The sequence below is a fragment of the Colias eurytheme genome, chromosome 14 (genome assembly GCF_061535395.1).
Source record: "Colias eurytheme isolate Ceu_HAF_F1 chromosome 14, ilColEury1 Martin Lab GWU primary, whole genome shotgun sequence".
In the NCBI taxonomy this organism is placed as follows: domain Eukaryota; kingdom Metazoa; phylum Arthropoda; class Insecta; order Lepidoptera; family Pieridae; genus Colias; species Colias eurytheme.
Window position 1 is genome coordinate 4,562,659 of NC_142993.1, and position 22,698 is coordinate 4,585,356.

Here is a 22,698-nt window from a genome sequence, read left to right on the forward strand (position 1 = left end):
AACAATTTCACTAAGATAAGGTAGACAATTTTCTTTGACTTTATTTTATAATAATTATTTCGTCACGTTCACAATTATATGGGGTGTCCAGAACTTACCAGTGTGATAAAACCTTCATTTTACATTTATGCATTTACAAATATTTTACTGAGAAGGAATTCAGAGCACCGTTTTATATAATTTGCCAACACGTTATCGAATCGATAAATATTAAAAAATAGTGGTTCCAGTTTAGACGGAAGAAGTCGCCATCGATCGTTATTAAACTGTTGCTTTTTCTTAAAATTGCTGAATTCGTTTGCAAATATAGACAAAAAGTGTAATTTACGTCCGTTCACGCGTTGCCGGTAATTGTATAAATAATTCACGTGTGGAGTGTAAGAAAACGTAAGTGTCACCTCGCCGTCATCAATAAACACTTACGCAGTCGCAGAATTTTCTGTACTATTTTTGTTGGGAGTAAAAAAATGGGACACAATTTTCAAATTGTCCCACCATTTGTTGTTCTGTATGTTGTGTGTGAGTAATGTAATAAAATAAAACGTGAAAATATTAAAGGCTTGAACTGCTTGAGCTTTTTAGCTGTGGTGTAGACGTAGGTAATAGAAGATTGATTAAACGAATTTTAAGATGATTATTCTGAAACTTCTTTAATACAGAAAATTGTATTAATTAATTGATGTAAGTGGTTCGTTTGTGATTCAGAAGTAGTAGAAGAATAATTTTATTAAGAAGATTTAATTTCTAAAGGACTTGACCGGTACTAATGATACCCCACACCGGAATGACTATTCAGTATTATAAATCAAGTGTTATCATCGATGAAAACAAAACTGATAATTTAAATCGAAATAAAAGCCAATCAATGTTCGCATTATCCTTTATTCAAAGCTCGTAAAGAGGCTTGTAATGGTATTGAAAGCTATTCCACGCGATAGTGTCGTGTGTACACAAATTGTGCAGGCTTCGGATAACGGCTGTGTGCGTAACTGCCTTTTAATTCTAACTGCAGCCCTAGGGCGTCATATAATTTCATATACGCTGCAGTTAATTTTAATGCTCTGTTTTACGGTGTGCTTACAATGTAATAAATATTATTGGCTATAATAAAGTTATTTCTGTTCGGTGAATTGATTGTCTGGGCTTTACCAAATGTAGATTCAGCGGTTATTAAGGATACCTATTGCTTGTCAAATTTTACAATGTTATTTAAAAAATATGCGTTCTAGACAAAACTATTGAATTATATTTGTTCATTTCAGCTTTTTAACATTATTCTTAATGCGATTTCTTTCCCTGTTCTTCGTATCACGAGTAATTACTATCACGGGTCGTAAGAGTTAAGCTTTATCGCGCATTGACTTAGCACGTAATTTTTTCTAGTATCTAGATCTAATAAATTGCTTTAAAATTGTATTCTATCAGGAGCTAAGTGGAACCGGATCAATATATCACTAGCACTTTTTAGTCGACCTTTGATGACATTTAATTGAAGGAAGCAAGCTGCACGTCACCCTGGGCCCATTTGTTTTATGAAATAACTCCCATTAACGGGATCTTACGCAATATTATTATACAATTTTGTGTAAAATATAAACTCGATTGAAACTTTGCGACGTCTAAAGAATATAAAGTATGAATTTTATTGTAGAGCTCGGCAAAATGTATAGATTTCAATAACAGTATTTTAAAAATGGCTGAATAAATTTACGGCGAGTTGCATCTGGTCACAATGAATATAATCGTTAGAATGGTATTTGTATTCGAAATTTGATTTTAATTTCTCTACATTTTATTCATAATTTTCAACCAAAGCCTTAATTTTATTATTTTTAGTTTTAAATTAAAAGCGTTAAATCGCGAAGTGCAATAATCCAAAGCTGGAAAAGCAATTTCGTAAGTCACCGTGCAAGTACCGTTGCAACCAGTCCGTCAGAGATCCATCTCAAGTATTAATCAGAGTTATCAGACACATGATGCGCTTATAAAGCTCAATATCATGAAAAATTTAAATTCGAATGATGCCCTCGAAGATTTCGAGACTGGATAGTCCCGTTCTGTGCCTTATGAGATGGCAGATGGATTTCCGGAAACTTTGCCCACCTTCGTGTAATTTTTGCGTGAAAACCTTTTTCTGACTGTAAAAGATAGATAAGAGTGGTAACTGGTATCGTTTAGTAACTAACGGTTTTAACAAAATATTTTTTGACAAATATGGCTTATACGGAATGTTAATATTCCCTCAATTTTTTTAAGCACAACTTGGGTTACGTATTAAAGAATGAAACTTTTTCTGTAGTATGCTAGGCCTAATTAAAAAGTTGACTTAAATTTAACCTCAATGTGATTAAGTATCGTGTTAACATTACTCTGTGTTTCATAAATTGAAATTAATTGGCAAAATACTAGTTCAGTTTTATTTAAAAGAATTCGACATTGACAAGTGGTTATCCTTAAATAATTATAATTGTCTCTCAGTTATTTGAAGGCGTTTATTTAACAAATTCGGTAGCGCCAAAACGACCGAATTATGTAATTAACAATTTATTCATAAATTCGATCGCTTGTCCATTTACTTTATATCGATCGAGTATAAGGACATCGCAATTATGTATTATCTTTATTTCGTAATAAGATCTGTTGATTTAATTAATGAATAAGGTAACAGTACCTACTACAAACAAATTTTATTAATTACGTATATTTTAAAACTGTATGTAAAAAATTGACGTGAATGTTATGACCGTAATGATCTACCCTTTGTCATGAAGTAGAATAATAATGGCCACTAACAAATGAATACAATAACGCACATTACACCTACATAGTGAAACAATAAATTATACAAGATGTTTTGAAGTTACATTGCAGCGTCGACTTTTTCCAAATCGAATGTGGGATAGAAAATATTGTACAACGTACCAAGAAAACATTGCTATAAATTTTCCAGAAATGCATTTAACCGTTGAAGTCTAGACCGCGCGGTTGCACCGTTGTGTGACGTCATTAGACAGAGATGCCCCTATACACTAGACCGAGATAGGAATAAAGAAAAAAAAACACGATCCCAAATAGGGATCACATGGCTCTAAATATCGTGATAAACGACGTCTACTTGATGGTACTGCGTAAATCTTTCGCGAATATTTTGCAATTATTATAACAAGTACAATATAATGTATCCGGTATGTTAGTTTTGATAGAATTGCGCGGGAGTGCTAAAATCAGTGACATGTGGTGTTACATCCGTTATAATATGACGACAAGTTTTTATTATGAGAGCCAGTGATTGATAGAACAAATGGTAGGAAGTGTCGAGTGAAGATGGGGCTTGTACTGTTGATGTGGTATTTAGCGTAACCATTTTTTGTATTTATTTACACGGGGATACGCATTAAAAATATATTACGCATGCGAGTATTAATACAAAACATCTATTTGATTTCTCAAAGTCTAATAATAGTAATCTAAGACGAGGTCTCATTAATATCTTCTATTTGTTTAACATGAAACAATGATCAATTAAGTTGATGCAAAATTATATCAGTTGTTAATAGTTTATCTTGTTTTAAAATATCCTGCATAATAGTTATAAAATTAACACCGACACTACACTATCTTTCAAATCTATGCGCACGCGCATTTACGTCTATTACTCAGTCTTTCAATCTGTTCCTAGATTTCTCTCTACACCTTTTCAATTCACGAATATAACTCTAAATGAAAAGCAACAAAGCATAATTTCGCTTGTATCGATAAAAGATTTATGACGATTTAAAACTGCTAATTGTTTTGTCGATTTAAACAGATAACCGGAAAATGAATTTATCTCTTTCCAATTAATAATGAGTCGATATATCTATCTCCTTTCCCCAGTGTGTTTATCTAAGATCATAGCACGGACGGAGTGTTGAAAATATAGTAATTTATGTCTCAATTATTGTTACGACTCAATAAAGTAATTATATGTTAGAATAACGGCGCGTTCTATTCAATAGCACTTTGTTGTGCTTAGCATGTTCAACATTACTAGCTTCTAAATACACTTACACGGGATCTTCGACAAAGATACGATAACAATACTATATTTGATTATTGCGTATTGTGAAATTTATTTGAAATATTCGCTTACTGTGTATTTTTGAAACAAACTTTCTATATTAAAACGGTCCCAAAAAAGTCGAAAGAGATAAAAACAAAAATATGAAACAAATAATTTTCATTGTCGAATAGGGCGCACAAAAAGTAGCCTCCACTAGAAAGTCGTATATTGTGGCTCATGTGTCAAACATTTTAAAAACAAGCGAGCTTTGTGGACGAACTATAACTTAACAAACAACAACTACGTCGAAAAAACGTGTAAGTTTTTACCTCGTTTCAAACAACACTGACTTCTGAAACAGCTCGTAAATTGGCACCATTTTTTTTAAATCAGTAGGACGATACTATGGGGTCGTATTTCCACGTTCTTTATGATGCTTTTATGTTGTCAGCGATGCATTAAAATTCATGCAAAACCGAGTGCCGTGCGTTGTCAAGCAGTACCGAGTGACTGACGGATGAACTTGTTTGCGGATTGTAATTTTGCGCTCTTTTGTTCGGCGCAAACATCGATAAGGAAGCGAAATATTGCTACATGTTACATTACATACCTACATAATATAATATTTAGTAGAATGTGACTAAATGTTCGATAGTGTTATCGTTGAACGGAATCGGTCTTGCTATTGATAATTGATTGTCTTTTTTTGCTGAGCATGTGTTAGTAGTGCTACAAATCAAATCGATCCCAAGTATGATTATTTAGACTACAATTATATTAAGCCTACCCAATTCCCTTCCCCTTCTAATATACAAATATTTGTGCTCATTCAAATTGTTCACAATATTTTAGAGAAATTCAAATCAGAATCATAATATTGAAGAACAAAATAAACTTTTACTAAATTACAAAGCTATTTTAAGCAATTCGTTTGAATTTCTGTCCAAATAATAATAAAACACCTTATCAGACTTGTATTCGGTTTAATATACATATACAACATATGTACATACATAATAATTTGATCTATATTATTATCCTAATATTCATTGCTATATTCAATTGAGACTGCAGGAAGACTGCCCGTATCAGCTTGAAATATAATATCCATGATGGCCTTCTTGACGTATGCGAGAGTGTGATTATCATATTTTCTTAATTCACTAGCTACTAATCTACCGAATGCATCATAAGTATTATCTGGTTTGTAAAAATACTCTTCACTTTTTAGTTTCTTCGCTCGTCTAATGACTTTCCTTACCGTCTTGCGTTTTCGTGTGGTGGTTTGCTGTGGTTCTTCTGGAGTTTCATGTCCTTGCATCCATACTGTGGCTGAGGCGAGAGGCATGTCACTTTCACTGTTGTTAGCAGCTTCTTCTTCTTCTTTTTCATTTTCTGCATTGGAATCTGATTCAGGTTCTGTTTTCCCCACCTGTTGAATTGATTTCATGGTATAAGTAATTAATGTTGTCATGATCACCTATTCCGAGTATTATTATTGAGAGGATAGGTTAATTGGCTTGAGAGCATTATAATTTAATTTTAAACTTTTAAATATTAGAAAATTTTAAATTATACTCTGTTTCTTTATAATTCTATAGAAAGAAAATGTTGTCATTTATTATTTTACATTTTATTGCAGTTACAGCAAACAAAACACGAGGAAATAAAAATAACATGCACAATGACGGTGGCGGGGCTTATTTATATGATGTATGATGTATTAAATATGTATTAATATACCTATTAGTTTTTTAATAATTTTTAATTACCTACTTTTAAGGTTGCTGTCGAAGAAGGTTCGTTTTTTTTGTCCATTGGTAGATGATATCTTATGTCTTCTAGAAAAGATAGATGTTTGAATGCAAACCATTTGGATTCATATGGTACACCATCTGAAAAAGTAAAATTTTGTTAAATTAATGATCTATTAGTTTTCTTGTAATAGGGACTATAACTTTGCCTATGCAAAACGTTTTTTTAATTTTCTATCTACCATGTATACTTAATGACTTTATTTTTTTATCGTTCAAATGAATTTGTTAATTATAAACTTAAAAAGTCATGAACCAATAAAAATAATGACACAATGAACCCCCGGATTCCACAAAAATACAATTTTTTGTATTCGATGGTTAAAAGAAATAGGGTCTAAAACCTTCTAGAAATAAAACAGATTATTAATTAAGATTCCAATTTATAATAATACATTATTTATCCAAGAGCTCTTAGATAAATAATGCACAGTAAAAGTACAATAATTTTTCATGTCGGTTGTCATGGGTGAAAACAAATCTCATCCCTAAGCCGTAATCATCGTAATCATTGCGTACTAAGAACCCTGTAGAACCGCCATCCTGTTACAAATGACTCGAAATTTTGTGTCAGTATCTCCCGGTCTATTATATTACATCCTTCTTTCACAGAAAACCTAATTTGAACTGAATGTCAAAGAAATCCGGAAACTATAGCACCAAAGAAAATTTATTATTACCCCTAAAACTAACGAGCTAATAAGAAAAATATTTCAATTTGAATAATCAGATACGGATTTCACTTTCTTAGAGAAGTACTTAGCTAGAATTACATGGGCTAAAACGTTTCAGTATGATAAGACTTTAAAAGAATCCAGCAAAAGAATAATATAAACAATTAGATTCCTCAAAATTCAAACACAGTGGAAGAAAACGTATGCTATAATATATTCATTCGCATAGGTAGTTTATGAGGACGATTAACAAAAAGTTACCTGATTTGTTAAATTCACGGCATCTATATCTTTCCTTCCTTAGTACACCGCGTAAATTCGTGATCTTTTTTTTAACTTCGTTGACCGGTAGTTTCATTTTACAACTTATATCCTTCCACGCCTGTTCCTTCAACTCCTTGTGATAGAAATGTGTATTCGTAGGGTCCCATAGCAATCTGTGACTCTTGAATAGTTTAATAAGTTCTAAACACATTTGTTTATTCACCATTGTGATATTGTGACCCGTTCGGCTCGACTATACGCCTCTTACTGAGGCGAGGGACGGGGAGCGAGGCGCTTGGGAGCGCGGGCAGGAGATTATTATTATCGACAATGCGCGGCGCGGCGTTGCCACACTTGCCTCAGAGCCGTAGCGCGGCAACGTCGCGTCTGCAGAACTGTGCCGCGCCGCGCCGCGCATTTACATCTTGCCTCATATACTAGCTAGACTGTATTGCGTTGCAGGTTTTACTGTAATGGTTCATATATTATTTCAGTTTTTGTATAGGTACGTTAATACTATGTATTGATGATATAATATGCATTTACTTACATGTTAGGTACCGTGACATGTATATTGTGCAAATATAAGAGCGAATTCGCGGGATAAAGTATATTATAAAAGTTTTAAAATAGTTACCGAGGTTTCTCGTATGACCTGCACCGGATGGATTTTGAAGTGGAGCATAGTCGAGATAGGAAAAAGGCGCGTCTGATGTTGCTCATGTTGCAAGCTATAGCGGTTAATAAGATAAAATTTACTAAGAGCAGGGAGACAAGCTTTTTACACAAAATACATTGCTTCCTATGAAGTTTAAGGCCATAATAAACAACGTTGACCAAGTGCAGATATCACATATTGTTTTTCGAGTTTTCGGTATGTAGGTTTCTTCACGAAATTTTTTTCCTTCGCAGGCGGCCTGTATTCCTGCAGTATGGCATGTGCAGTGTGCACATAGACTATGGGTGATTAATGAAGGGATATGTACATTGTACATGTGTGTTGATATAGTATTTTATTACTATATATGTTGCATATTTTTAAAGAATTTTTCTAAATTTTTTTCTATATCAATGAGAGCAATTACTCATCGTTTAACTGTTTTTTAAGTCATAAAGAAGTTTGTCCTAGGGCTGAAAATTTATTTGACCAGAATTTCATGACTCGGGCCAAAAGACAAACTGAGGCCATAGCGTTTCCGTTCCTATCTTTACTTAAATATAAACCGTACTGTGAATGAAATATGGTTGAGTATTAAATGAGATAGTAGTTAACCCTTTTAAAATACCGATGTGTTTGATCGGGTGCGTAAGGATGTCCGCAAGTTAGCTGAACTAGAAACTAGAAATATTGTCTGTATTTGCTTAAAAAAGTAGGTTTTATTTTAAATAGATACTAACTATAATTTGGAATATTTAAAGTTGTTTTTATTTTTATTTTGGGATTATTTCACATAAAACAGATATTATTCATAGCAGCAATAATATAAATCAAATCATGAATGTATACGTCGACTATTTTTTGCGATTTCCAAACATTTTGTTACAAGTTCATTCAGGGAGCCCGTAAAAAATTGAATACTTCAAGTGGTGACATTAAATCTCTTTTATGCGTTCTTGCGAATAACTTTTCACTGTAAAATGACTGCTTTATAACAGCGAAAGCCACGTGCATTTATATATTATTGTATATATTTTTCAATTTGTATGAGAAATTAATCATGCCCAAGCCGGAGGCTGGATGGAAATTGATTTTTAATGGTTTTAAATGAAGTTTTTTTGGATAAATCACTGACGGTGGTCAAATCGAAAGGCAAGTTTATTAAGGGTATTAAGTGATTATTCTGTTATCGAGGTTCAGAGGTATATTACGAAATATTTATTGCATACACTTATAGTTAATGGCCCATTGAAAAAGTAAAATCATAAGAAACCAATGATGGCTGTTACTATAAACAATATCTACTTTACGGCTGTGACAACTGAATTAAAGATTTACTTATATGGGTCCAAAGGTGATTTTATATATATCTTATATCCAAATTATAATTGTGTTCTTTCATTGTGTACCTACGTATTTAATAGTTAATTGTAATTTGCACAGTATTTTTACACGTTCTAAAGAATATGCATATTGTATGTAGTATTTATCTCGCTCAGAACCTCATGCACGTTCGCCAATAACTCTAGAAAAAGTTGAAAATTATGCAAAATTCTTATGAAAATTTCTTAATCTTTTTAAATTATTATCTAAGTATATTTAAATATCACAAATATTTAAGAAGAAGACCTTGCATGATGAAATCTTGCAGTCCAACACGTCAGCTAGTTGTAGATATTTGCAATGATAAATTATTGTTATTAATAAAGATGACATCAATCATAATCTTATATTGCTATCAAATTTTATTCTCAGAACGAAAATAGATCAGATTATGACGATTATCAAATGCAGAGGTACTAAACCTTTTCGTTTACATTATTTTTTCTATCCGACTATCAATCAATAAAATAGTTACAGGCGAAGTGTAAAACACTTTTTCTATAATGTTAATCGATCTCTGAGGCATTGGTGTGATAATATAGCGTTAGCAATAAATGTTGTTACATGATACATCCGGTATTTTCTAAGCGAACATTCTTGGTTCTTTCAAGCTCTTTAATTCATTTAAAATTCAAACATTCACGCTCGTATATTATGAGGAATTATTGAGGAATTCGAGCAACACTTAGCACAAATTATTTTAGCTTGAAAGTTTGCATAACTATACAGAAATGGTTACTAAAACAGGACCATTTCATTTGGAAATAAGGTCGGTGGACACTTATATCCTTAATCTTTTCTTCCTTTATTGAAATTCTGTTCGGATCCCTACTTTTCTTCGATATTGCTAGATCAATTTTAGGTTGTAGGCTTGCTTTATATTTGCTTTATATATTATGTAGGTGTGTTTATATATTTGTGGAAAATGTAAAGTGTGACAAGATAATTATGTGGGGTAACAAAATTTTAGTATAATTATGAATGTTTCTGAATAAATGCCAATTATGTAGAGCATTGTAATATTATAATTAGAATTATTTCCCTATATGAGTAGGTATGTAAAAAAATCAATCATTTTCAGTAAAATAATTTGGAAGGTTTCTAATCACCGTTCGTTCGATTTATGACGTATCAAATTGCATTTAATTATTAATCGAAATGAAATTTGCCTATTCTATGAAATATGAGAGTCCTCTCAATATAACAGGTCTTAGAAATGTATTCGTCATTGGGAGCACATAGCTCACATAACATTCATTTAGTATTATTGATTCATTTGGTAGGTATCTATTAACTATTAATTATCATTAATTAATATATTTGAACATATCTAATACAAAAATACTGGTACATATCTGTATATAAAATAATAATAATATCTCTACATCATCTAGGTATCTTCTATAATATAAAAATGAATCCCAAAATGTGTTGGTAAGCGCATAACTTGAGAACGGCTGAACCGATTTCGTTAATTCTTTTTTTATTATATTCCTTGAAGTACGAGGATGGTTCTTACGTAGAGAAAACGTAAATATGTACCACGGGCGAAGCCGGGGTGGACTGCTAGTATAAAAATAATAATAATATCTCTACATCATGTATAATTGTATAAAAGAAAGCCTTGTTAGTGTCATCTACACCACTTTTAAGTAAAAAAAGTGCATGAGGGATTTTAATAATTTTTAGTTTCATAATAACTGTTAAACATAAAATTACTAAGAATCCATCCGGTCAAAGCCTTATTGCGTAGCTAATATTCATTTTCCACATATAACTCCCTGTAATTCGAATCTCTGACCTAATGGATCTTCCACCACGGATTAATGTGGTTTTATGCAACTTTTATTTGATAAAATAATTAGGTCAGCACTCAGCTAGTAATATGTAATACAAAAAGAGAACCGCTCGCTTCGCTCCATCTTAATTAGTGCTGAACTAGCTTTAAAGTTTATCCAGTAAAGATTGAAAAGAATATAAACAATTTTAGATGTGATCGAAACTGCAGCGCTTTCGAAAACCTCATTAGTGATTAACTTCCAACGAAATACAGTTACTTACATATTTTGATTAATTTTTAGTTTTTACTATTACAAGAGTATAGAAATAAAATGCAGCTTTAATTTATTATATGTATTTGAATTTAAAGTGTTCTGTGGAACACGAGTATAAAATTTAAAAGTTTTTTCAAAAAGTTTTAATATATTTTTAAGTTGATGACGGCCGGTGGCGAAGCGTGATGCACTTAAATAAATTACATTAAGCCACAAACTTACATAAAGATGGCCCGCGAACATCGCAAAATAAATCTGTGCACTTTCTCCCTTGACAGCGAGGCTTATTAAGTTCTGTTGCCACAGACTACATTATGCAGTTACTAAAGTATATAAATAGTCAGCCAGATGTTGCATACGAATCCTTTTGTATTATGATAAATATATGTATTTGACAAATTTTCTTCGAGTTATATTTTAAAACTTTTTAAAGTGAAACTTTTATTACATCGTCTCAAACTTTTTGGTCTGTGTAGCGCATGTGCGCGACATGCGCTACACAAAACAGTGTTCGGAACCGTTCGAACAGTTTCACTTTTACCGTGGTTTCATAAAACAACACAAAATTTTTTTTAATAAAACGTTAATGTCATATTGGAATACAAAAGAATGAATGAAAATCGATTCGCTTGTTATTAAGGTTCCTGTAAAGTACAACAAAGATTGTAATAGTCTCTGGATGTTATCTAGTCATACATAAACCGCTGAATCGTTTTGCATAAAATTTGTCACCATTCGGAGAAACTAACTAGTAGAATATAAATCACGACGATAAAATGTGAATTCAGCTCAAAAATATATCCAATAATAACTAAAATACTTTTTTGGAAGAAAATTTAAATTACGTATCTGCTCATGTAGATACTCTGTACACTGGACAATATTGTAAAATGCATTTTTCGGTTCCGTATTTTCGTAGCGTACTCGTTACGCGTTGGAATTGAAGCGATAAGATTAATGTTAATTTATTACAATACTAGGGGAGTATTGTATACAAAACATGTTTTTATTTACGTGGGAATTTGGCCAAATTAGCGAAATACCTACAGATCTTTTTGGCCTATTTGAATGTGAGTCACATAAAAGAAGCAAGACATCTATCTTCTTCTAAGACATGTTCTTTTTACATTTACAACTACCTTACCAGTTGAACAGACAGTATAGTAATGATATAAGTATGTATTATGTGTATTATCTACGCCAGTATCTACTAAAGTTGACGATGACGTCATACCTTATGAACATTATTCAGTACATATAGAATTTGTATGCGTAATTTTTATAGGATTTTAGTAAGGAGGGACTGCGATATGAGTCACAACTCACAAGCAATCTCACTCGTGAAACGTGATAGCATATTGTTGGTATGAGTATGTTACTACTATAATTGCGACCTTTTGTGAGGGTGTGGTAACTATGCGAGCGTGTACATACGAACAAGCATGCTTAATTTTATAAATTAATTCGTATAAATTATAATGTAAAACTTTTTATTATGCATTATATTCCGTGATTACGTTGCATTTTTTATTTGGCTAACATAATGCATTTCTTAATAGTGGAAACCAAACCAATGATATAGATGAGGCATTGAGGCATTATGAAATAGTTCTAGGCAAGTAAAATACCTTTAATTTATACAGCTTTTTTACAGCTTATTTAGCTTTTGCTAGCTTATTTTTAATTCATGTAAGTATGTATTAAGAATGTCTGTTGAGAATGTGTTAGCGTTCTTGAAAAAATAATAAACATAAAAAATATATGTAGATCAACGAAGGAACATACCTACAGCTTGCAAAAATTGCTAGCCATAAAACTAAAGACTGCGTACTGCTGCGTTTTAATCAATTTTAAATTTTAATTGTTTTTACACAAAATATTTTGGGTTTGAGCATTTTGTTGTAATTCTTAACGTGGACAGCAAAATTGCGCAGAATCTGTAATTAACCGCTAATGAGACTTATTACTCGGCAAAGATGTCAAAGATTACTTTGTGAGGGAATTTTCTTTGGCGCTCTCCAATCTCGAGATTACCTGGTAAAAAGATGCAGTTTTAATAAGATTTTTTAGGTTAACTGTTGGTGAGTTATGTAATGGCATAATAACGATAAACGTGCTAACCGTTTTTAATTTTTATCGTGGATCATAAATTATTTATTGGAACATAGCCATCGTACAAATATAAAGTGACTATACAGATTTTTATATAAAGACATATTCCTATACAAATTGTACGTTTAGACTTGTATTCGTAACTTGAACCTCAATAAATATCGATTCTTTTGACTTTGTACATTACGTATGCTAAAGGAAAAATTTATTATATTTCAGGAGAAATTTATATCACGTTTAACAAATCGAAAAAAGTATAAGTCCAAAATTACGAAGCTTTACGTGGGAGTTCTATAAATAAGTACTATAACAGGGCTAATATATCGCAAGAGACTTAAATAAGCAATCAATTTTATAAACCGTCCGCGATATGATCTTCCGAGTATTTAAAAGTAGGCAATTTGTACGCAAATACGAAATAACGATATCGAAAAACTACACGCGAATAACTCGGCGGGAATAAAATGTGATCCCTTTTTACAGGGACGATAATAAATCGAAATTTTTAAGGTAAGCACTCCGGCATAAATATGCAAAAGCCATAACGAATATCAATAAGTATTTTGAGGCTAAATGAAATGGCACAAACTGTTTAATTGCATCGTTTGCCCGCCTCAGCGCTCATTGTTTGTTCCAATGATAAAAAGGTCCGTTAAAAATATTTCCACTGAATCGTCTTTCGGAGGAACCGTTTACATATAATATAGCATACTGGCGATGAAGAAATCTCTGAATATTTACATAATGCCGACTCGATTTAACATTGTAAATATGTCACGTTAGGCGGTTTTTCTGAGATTTTATACTCGCTTTTGTAGTAATTTAACTACAAATGAATCAATAAGCTCAATTATATTAATTAATGATTATATTTACTTATAAAAATATCAAGAAATAAATGAAGCCAACAGAAATAGAAGCTGATAAGCATGCAATCCAATTAATAATTAACAGTGCTATTTATCTAGTATAAAAAGTTGATTAGGTGCGTCCTAATCAACATTATTATTATAATAGTCGATCAATTCAATAAGAAAAATTTGTATAATGACTGGAACCTTTGTTGCAGCTTTTTTGTTTCTCAGTTATAAGAATAACAATTAATAGTACATCTATTTGCAATAATTACTTTGAATTTAATTCTTCTGTATCAGGTGCGATATTCTAATGTAACTTTGTAAATTAGTTTGTTATTAACATTTTTACATTATAATTGTATTACTCATAAACCATTTATGAGATTGCCTTTGATTCGACCCATAAAATGCAGTTAACATAAATTACAAAAGATCGATTTTCTTAAATAACAAAAAAAGTTAATTGAAATGCAATACAGTTTTACACGTGTTGGATTAAAGTTAATTGATTAAATATTTAAATTTACGATACCAACGAAGTAAACTGTATTTAAATATTAGCTTTTTAATTTTTTTCATAGACCTAATCAGGTAATTAATACAAAAAAGTAGGTGATGTAGAAATCTATATGACCACTAAGGAGTATTTTCGGAAAAGGGAATTTTATAAAATAATGTTGCCTATTAGTTATTATTAGATGTTTTATTTAATAAAGGGAATAATAATTTATCTTGTTTTACGGATGTTCTTGAAGATCACTTGCTATAAAATAAATAAGTGTGCCTGTTTTACCATAAACATCAAGAAAATTTCAAAGATCGCGGAAACAAAGATACCTGATAGGAATACTAGGTATGTTTAAAATTAATTATACGATTTAATCAGTGAATTAAAATAAGAATTTAATTGTGATTATTTTCTTATGCTGCGATTGCTAGGTATTTTATATTGCTGGATAAGTTTTAGATAGAAAAAAAAATAATTATATAAACAATCGTAATACCGTAAGAAATGTAGAGATATGTAATACATAGTTCGAAATTCTCAGTCGTAAATTCGTAATAGATGCGTAAGGAATCGTAGATCTGTAAAATGACCTAATTTAGTGACTACGTTTAATTTCAGGGATTTGATTCCTAAATGGCCTGTTTACTAATTCATATGATAACGATATTCAGTTGCACAATTTCTTAGTGACGCTACCTCAGGCCTTAACTTTAATCTCTCAAAGTGATATGAACTTGATATATATAAATTAAATAGACACACACGGCTCCAAATGAACTTAGCGCAAGAAAAAAGCCGAATAAAATATATTAAAGACAATTTGTGATCGTCATGAAGCGTGTGCTCTGCGGGGTTGCTTTCATTAAGGGTTTAATTGGTGTGTATTTCAGAGACCGTATTAATTTAATATAATGCTGGTACCATCCAAATATAGACACCTTTTTGTACCATGACATGTTTTACTGAAGCAAGATCGATATGTGAATTATATTTATATGTTTCTTAGAAGCTTGAATAAATCACGTAACGGTTTCCTCTCATAAAGTCTTAGAGATATGGTAACTTAATAAGAAGTACATCTATTTTATTGGGAACCAATCCGAATAGATATGTATTACTAGATTTCCGCCCGCGGCTTCGCCCGCGTTTTCAAAGGGAAACCCGTAGTTCCCGTTCCCGTGGAATTTTCGGGATAAAACCTATCCTATGTGTTATTCTGATGTATAAGCTATATTGTGGTAAAGTTTCATTCAAATCCATTCAGTAGTTTTTACGTGAAAGAGTAACAAACATCCATACAAACTTTCGCCTTTATAATAGTAACTAGATTTCCGCCCGCGGCTTCGCCCGCGTTTGCAAAGGAAAACCCGCATAGTTCCCGTTCCCGTGGGATTTCCGGGATAAAAACTATCCTATGTGTTAATCCAAGTTACCCTCTATATGTGTGCTAAATTTCATTGTAATCGGTTCAGTAGTTTTTACGTGAAAGAGTAACAAACATCCATACATCCATACATCCATACATCCTTACAAACTTTCGCCTTTATAATATATATTAGATTTGTTGTAGAAGAAAGCAACTTACAGTTTTATTTGTTTAAATCAAAATGGTATTTTGAGGAATGAATGTGAACAAGAATTATCAGCTAAAGTCTAAAACATGGAAATATTTGTCTTGTGTTTATAGTTTTTACCTTTTAACGTGAAGAATATGCCATAATATATTCATAACTTTACTTCGGTTTAAAAAATGAGTTTCTCTAAAGAGATTTGTTTATCAATTTTAATTAAAGATGTAGCAGTAATCGATAATATGGCTACCACGATAGCCTTGTACATGTATCGGAAGGTATGTAATTCGATTCCGATGTAACTCAGATTTGACTCATAGTATTTACATATTGATCACGTATGAAGAAGTTCTTTGTGATAGCTTTTATTAAAACGATTACGTAATTACGATATTGTGTACTGCTGTGTTTTTATATTTTGCACGTGATATTTATGTTTTCCTTGTACAAATATTTTAATTAATTATTTATCAACAGCATAGATGATCCAAATTTGCTATTCTATACATTCTTCTTGTTTAAATCATAAATAAGGCAAAAGTGCTTATATAGAGAAGACTAGTTGAAGGAATAAATGTATGAGTTTGAGTTTTAGTTTATAAAATTAAACTTTGCATTTAAGCGGAAACTACGAAACCAGAAGCTCATCAGATTTAATGACATCATTAAAAGGAAATCTTATTAGAATCAAAAATTAACTTGTAGATAATTCATCGAACATTACAAGTTACAACCGTGTTTAATCTGGTCAAAGTGCAATAAAAAGTCTGTGACGCGTAAGTGACACGTCGTCTTTGACCCAAAACACTTGATATTTGGGATCGCGGTATTACTTAAGCGATATATCATCAGCGCGTCCTGCCCTTGCGCTGGCGCCGCTGACTCACCGGTCAAGGATAGTTTAGGAGTGTTGTTATGGTTTTCATTTTGAGTCTAAATGAAAACCATGACAGCGCTAAATTTTAGATAAAATCGTTGAGTTAAGGCTTACGAAGTTGGTTACAGTGCAGCTTTGTACACTTTACACTGTTCCAATGAAAAAAGGAAGAAGCCCAGTTGCACCTTTACAGTGAAAAAAGAAAGTCGTGAACACTGTAGTGTGAGTAAAAACTTTTGTATTCATACAGTTTTTTTGTGTATAAAATAATACATTATTATAGGCTACGATGTTGTCGTTGCCATGTATTAAAATATTATGATAATCTTTTATAAATTATATTGATGCTACGTTACGTAAAGTGTGTCAATCATACCCACATCGAAATCGCCCATTGTCCGGTGTTTTTCAAGAAAACTTTGGTTAATTTTTCAATTCTCGTAAAAGCAATTTATGCGCATGATAATCAAAATCAATAAACATAAAACCACATTGATTTAACGTGGTAGTAACATTATATGGTTATTGAAACTGACGCGTTTTTAATATGGGGTTTCGGGTGATAGGAAGCTGTACGTAAATCAGTGAGATTGAACGGTGAGGGGAAAATTTGGGAATTTTTTGCGCAGACGTTACTTTTCAATCATCATTGAACGAGTTTACTTACTGTCATTATTTGCAGAGTCTTTGAGATTCATACTAGGAAATGAAACTTCACCGAGTGAATAAAATGCTAATGGATCAATAAAGTATTTATTTGTAAAAATTAGCGTGTCCATAACATAACCAAACTAATTCTTAAAGCTTGATTAAAATAAAAGCTTTCTCAAATATCGTTTATATTTGTGCAATTATCAATAATATAAAACATGGACAAAAATAAGACATATAAAAGCCAGAAAGAAAACCATTACTTTTTGTTTGTCGTATTACAGTCAATTGTTAAAAATATGTTGACTACCGGTGTTAAGAGTTCACGCTAGACGTGTTAACAAATTAAGTCAGTAGCTAAGTGCTAAACGTCGACAAACCATCCTTTTCACATAAAACAATTAAAGCTTGTTGGATGCAGTTTGTTTGAGGGTGAAGCGTGTGGTCCTATTGATAGGCGATAGCGGGTTAAAACTTTTGAAATGGATAGATTGATAGAATGATGAAATGAACATGTTATTCTAGATTTTGTTCCTAATGATAAAATTTTACAGACACACTTGACACTTGTATACATAAAAATGGTGTTATTACATATTTAGGTACTTTACACAATACACAATATTTTTATGATTACCTACGTCTATGTTATGATTAAGTAACAATCCTTTGTTATGCATACATTTTAAATTTAAAATACATAGTTTTATAGGCAAAAGTCTATTAAGTATAATAATCTTTTTTTGACCCGGTTAGATTTTACAACAAAGCAAGAATAATCATGGATCTAAACGCACTAGCCTGTAAATTAAAATACATTGTTCGTAAAGATTCAATAACTAAGTCCGTTTTCCCATGCTCCGCCCACAGTTATAAGGTTATTGTGTGTGTTTGCAATTATCGATAAGCCAGGGAACCAATCGAATGCGTTGTTTATCGAAACGTCAGAGAGATTGCAGGAAGTCGGAGATATAAGTTGAAATTATTTTGATATTGTACCGAAAATTCAATATTTTGATTTTCAGACAAACAAGACTTGGCATACTTAATTTTTTATTGGCTCCTGTTCTGTCCACTTTTCCTTAAAAGTTACAAAATCATTGTTTCTGTGCCTATCTATATCATTGATACAAGGGTGTATTGAATGACAATACAATTTTCTTATGAAATTTTTATTGAAAAAGATAATATTAAATACTTTTGCAATTTCAATATTAACAAAGACAGTGGCGTAGCTAGCATAGGTGGCACCCGGGGCGGATTTTATAGGTGTCACCCTAAAACTCAATCGAAACTGTTAAAATAAAAAAAAGTTATAATCATTTACGTTTTATTAAAATATGAGTACCTATTACAAATATTTGTTTATTATGTAAAACAAATTTAGTTTGTTAAAAATTAAAATTTCTTCCTTCTAGCTTTGACACTAGCGAACTCCGAAATCACGTCTTCAAAATTTATATTTTGTGTTGCTTCATGTTCTATCGTTAAAATACCAAGATTGTTTAATCTGGTTTCGGTCATTGTAGACCGCAAATAATTTTTAATTAATTTTAATTTGCTGAAACTTCTCTCACATGAAGCTACTGATGCACATATTGTTATAAATAACTTTAGTGCTACCGTTAGATTCGGAAGAGATTCTGTAAAATCCCATTCCACAATAAATTTCAAAAAGTCCAGTATCACCCAATTAGAGACAGTAATATTAGCCGCTTTTAAATGTCTTCTCAATCTTGGTATTTCTAAAAGGAGTTCTGTTTCTGATACTTCATCGTAAAGGTTAGTAAATTTTGATATAGCTAATTTTAACTGTTCAGTGTTTGCCGAAAGCAAGGTCTTTGACTGCACAACCTCAAACAATGAAGCTACGTCTTTAATGGACTTTACTCTTGTTTCGAGTTCAATATTGAATCTGTCAATGCATTCTAACATGTCCTTTTGAAGTTCCGCTCTAAGTGTAAGTCCAGCCTCGGTGGACGACGCTAACTCACCGGGCATGCGTTTCTTGCGACGAATTCGTCGTTCCATCGAAATGTTGTATTTTTCCGATTTTTGTACAGCAAAATCTATTGCCTCTTCTGCTAGATGCAACCGTTTCTCTCCAATGAATAGACGAAGTGCTTCTAGTTTTATGATTATTTCATCAACACATAAACCTTTACTTTGTAATGCGATCTGAGCATTGTTCACTTCCCTTAGCACATCATTCCAAAAGAAAAGAAAACAAAGAAATGAGAAATTGCACACAGCAGGCATAAGATTTTGTGCAGCACCTCTAGTTTCTAAATTTACGTCTTGGTCACATAGTTCCTCAATTGCAGATATTATCCCATCAAAATTTTCAGCCAATACTTTTACTGCACCGTAATGAGCACTCCATCGCGTTGTCGAAAGTCTTTTAACAGATGCTTTGCTGTGATTGAGGAGCACTTCCCAACGACTTGTGGAAGTTGAAAAAAAGTTAAATATTGTTTCCACTGCTCCGAAAAATGTAACACAAGTCACATTTTGTGCGAACGAATGTTGGCCGCATAAATTAATTGAATGATCTATACAACCAATAAAAATTGCTTTATTGTTTTTTTCTTTTATAATAGCTTGTACTCCTCCGTGTATACCACTCATAACTGCAGCATTATCATAACCTTGAGAACGACACATCATAATATCTAAGCCATCGTTTTCAAGCTTCTTTAGTATTTCAGCGCTTAAGTCAGCTGCTTTTTTTCCATGTAAAGGAAAGAATCCTAAGAATACTTCTTTGACTTCTACTTTTCTATTATTAATTTTTACATAACGAATCACTTCAGACATTTGATCAACATGTGAAACGTCAGGTGTGCTATCAAACATGATACCGAAATATTTTGCCGATTTAATTTCGTTTACAAGCTGACATTTTACATGATTAGCTAAAACATTTATGAACTCATTTTGTATTTCTGGCGATAAATATGTTACTTTAGGTGATTTTTCCTGCTCCAAATATAGTATATGTTCTTTGAGTACTGCATCATACTTTGACAGCAGTTTAACTAGTTCTAAGAAATTACCTTTATTAGACGACCCTTTGGTTTCATCATGTCCACGAAATGCTAGGTTTTGTTTAGCCAAAAACAATGTTATATCTAATAATCGAGATAAAAGATTTTTCCACTTCTGTTTTTCCGTATTCATTAATTGCAAGGCTGCATCATCTATTGTGGTGTGAGATTTTAATCTCATTTCCAAAGCTTTCCACTTTTCGAAATTTTCTAAATGTTCACATGAAGTTTCATGGTCCAATACTTTAGGATTTAGTTTCCACCACTTCTGAAATCCAGTTGTAAATGTTGTTTGTATGTTACTGACAGCAAATAAACGACAGCAAAAACAGTACAGGTTATTTGATATAGGAGAAAATACCATCCATGATCGTAGAATTTTTTCACCACTAGGCATCGGTTTATAAAACCATTCCTGTGAAAGATGACGAGAATCACCTTTAATCTTTGAACCATGACGAGATACAGTAGGAAACGGTCCTTCTTTGTTCTGGAAATGTTCACTGCCCTTTTTTATTATGTCAATGCGAACATTATCAGGTACCGGTAAACTCCAATGTGAAACATCTCTCAAGTGTTGAACTGATTCTTCAAAGCTAATGCTATCTCCGAAAGTAGCATTAACGGCGTCATTTTCATTATTTATTTTGATTCCGTCAAGGTCCTGGGTCGTCTTCATTGATTCTGTATTGTCGATGTTGCTATCTGAATGTGAGTCTCCAAGATGTGAATCATTACTTTCGTCAGCAGGAGACTCGGGTACTTTACTTGAACTTTGGCCGCTATCTGCTTTTGTGACATATTTGAAAAGAGAACCGGACATGCTCTGAATTTCATCCATTTTAGCCTTTTTGGCTTTTCTCTGTTGAAACCCGCTTTGTCTTTTCGAAGTATGAATTCCCCGAGGCATATTTCGTTCTGGGTATTCTAAAAAATATTTTTAGTTAGTAAGTGAAACGTTGATTTTATAAACTAATTATAACAGTAAATAAACACCTACACGTTACGTAACTAGCTTTGTGAAATATATTTTTCCCAGACGCAGGATTGTTAATTTATATTACCTAACAATCCTGCGTCTGGGTGTAAATATGTTTTTAAGTATTATTAGAAAAATATTAGTTAAAAACTCCACCGTTAATTGTGATATCCGTGCCACGAGTGCTCGAGCTGCTCATCTCGGAGCAAAATCAACGTACGCGAAGTTGTATGATATGATTATGATAACTTTCAATCAAAAATCTAAACTTAATGTATTCCGTTTTTGTAAACAAATCCCATTGCTATTAGATAGGAAAATATTAAGTAAGTTAATAATAAATAAGAATATTATTTACAATTAAACATTATTACCTAAAGTAATATCGTAAAACGTGTAGAAATATAAGTAAAATCTTTTTACACCAGCAAAGTCTTTAAAACCTATTTTAATAAATAAATACCTTTAGTAGATAAGTAATACTTGCCCAGGCTAAACAAAAAAATATTATTGCAATCCGTCTGAAATACCTTCTTTAGGTACCTATTTATCATTTAGGACGTCTCAATAATATAGTTTAAAATACACAGTAATTAAAAGAGAATAAAATTGAAGGGTTTTTCAAAATAATCTAAGATACTGCTATTAGAAACTAAATGGATAAAAAATGTAAGTATTACCTGTAATAACAAAAATAATTCACTTACCTTGTTTATTTTCTTCAAGAATCGACTTTTATACAAAAAATGTTGTTTATAATATCTAATAATTAACAAACACTTTGCACTAGACTTTCACACGTTCACGTAAGCGAATATTGAAATGAATGCGGTCGGAAACAAAAGAAGCCCAATCCACAATACAAGTGACGAGCGCTATATCGAGGGAATCCCCTGACTAGCGTTGGTTATGCGCGAACGGGGTATTAAATTTTGGGGGAATCCCTGATCGATTGACACTGTGCACATTGTTTTTTTTTAATATCAATTATTATGTTCGTGGTACGATATTATAGTTACCTAGATAATTTTATTAGTGGCGGTTATGCTCTCTGCCGCAGATTTACGATTTTTTATAAATAGAAAGAACTATAACTGATGGTCATAGTCGGGCTCGGGTGTCACCCCTAAACGGGTGACACCCGGGGCGGGCCGCCCCCGCCGCCCCCCCTTAGCTACGCCACTGAACAAAGAGGAGTCTCAATTGA

General features: G+C 32.2%; 3 protein-coding genes across 8 annotated transcripts in view; 1 reads left to right on the top strand and 2 right to left on the bottom strand.

Moving 5' to 3' along the window:
* Positions 1-22,698, top strand: part of bs (serum response factor blistered) — a 173,452-nt gene that overhangs the window by 64,996 nt on the left and 85,758 nt on the right. The window lies entirely within an intron of this gene.
* The window catches only part of LOC149902833 (uncharacterized), a 120,210-nt gene continuing 102,536 nt past the window's right edge, over positions 5,025-22,698 (bottom strand). For 2 of the 3 annotated variants that reach the window (XM_090109628.1, XM_090109627.1), the window contains 2 exons: positions 5,819-5,937; positions 5,025-5,474 (listed from right to left, as the gene is read on the bottom strand). In XM_090109628.1, coding sequence (XP_089965754.1) covers positions 5,082-5,474; positions 5,819-5,860 — 435 coding nt within the window. In that variant the 5' untranslated portion in view covers positions 5,861-5,937 and the 3' untranslated portion in view covers positions 5,025-5,081. Of the gene's footprint in view, positions 5,475-5,818; positions 5,938-6,791; positions 7,084-22,698 lie in introns of those variants that run through there. The other variant, XM_090109626.1, reaches the window with a different exon arrangement.
* LOC149902834 (zinc finger MYM-type protein 1-like) lies at positions 18,723-22,334 on the bottom strand. The gene is made up of 2 exons (XM_090109511.1): positions 22,199-22,334; positions 18,723-21,439 (listed from the first exon to the last, which is right to left on the bottom strand). Exon 2 carries the CDS (start codon positions 21,420-21,422, stop codon positions 18,864-18,866), a length of 2,559 nt encoding a protein of 852 aa, XP_089965637.1. The 5' UTR covers positions 21,423-21,439; positions 22,199-22,334; the 3' UTR covers positions 18,723-18,863.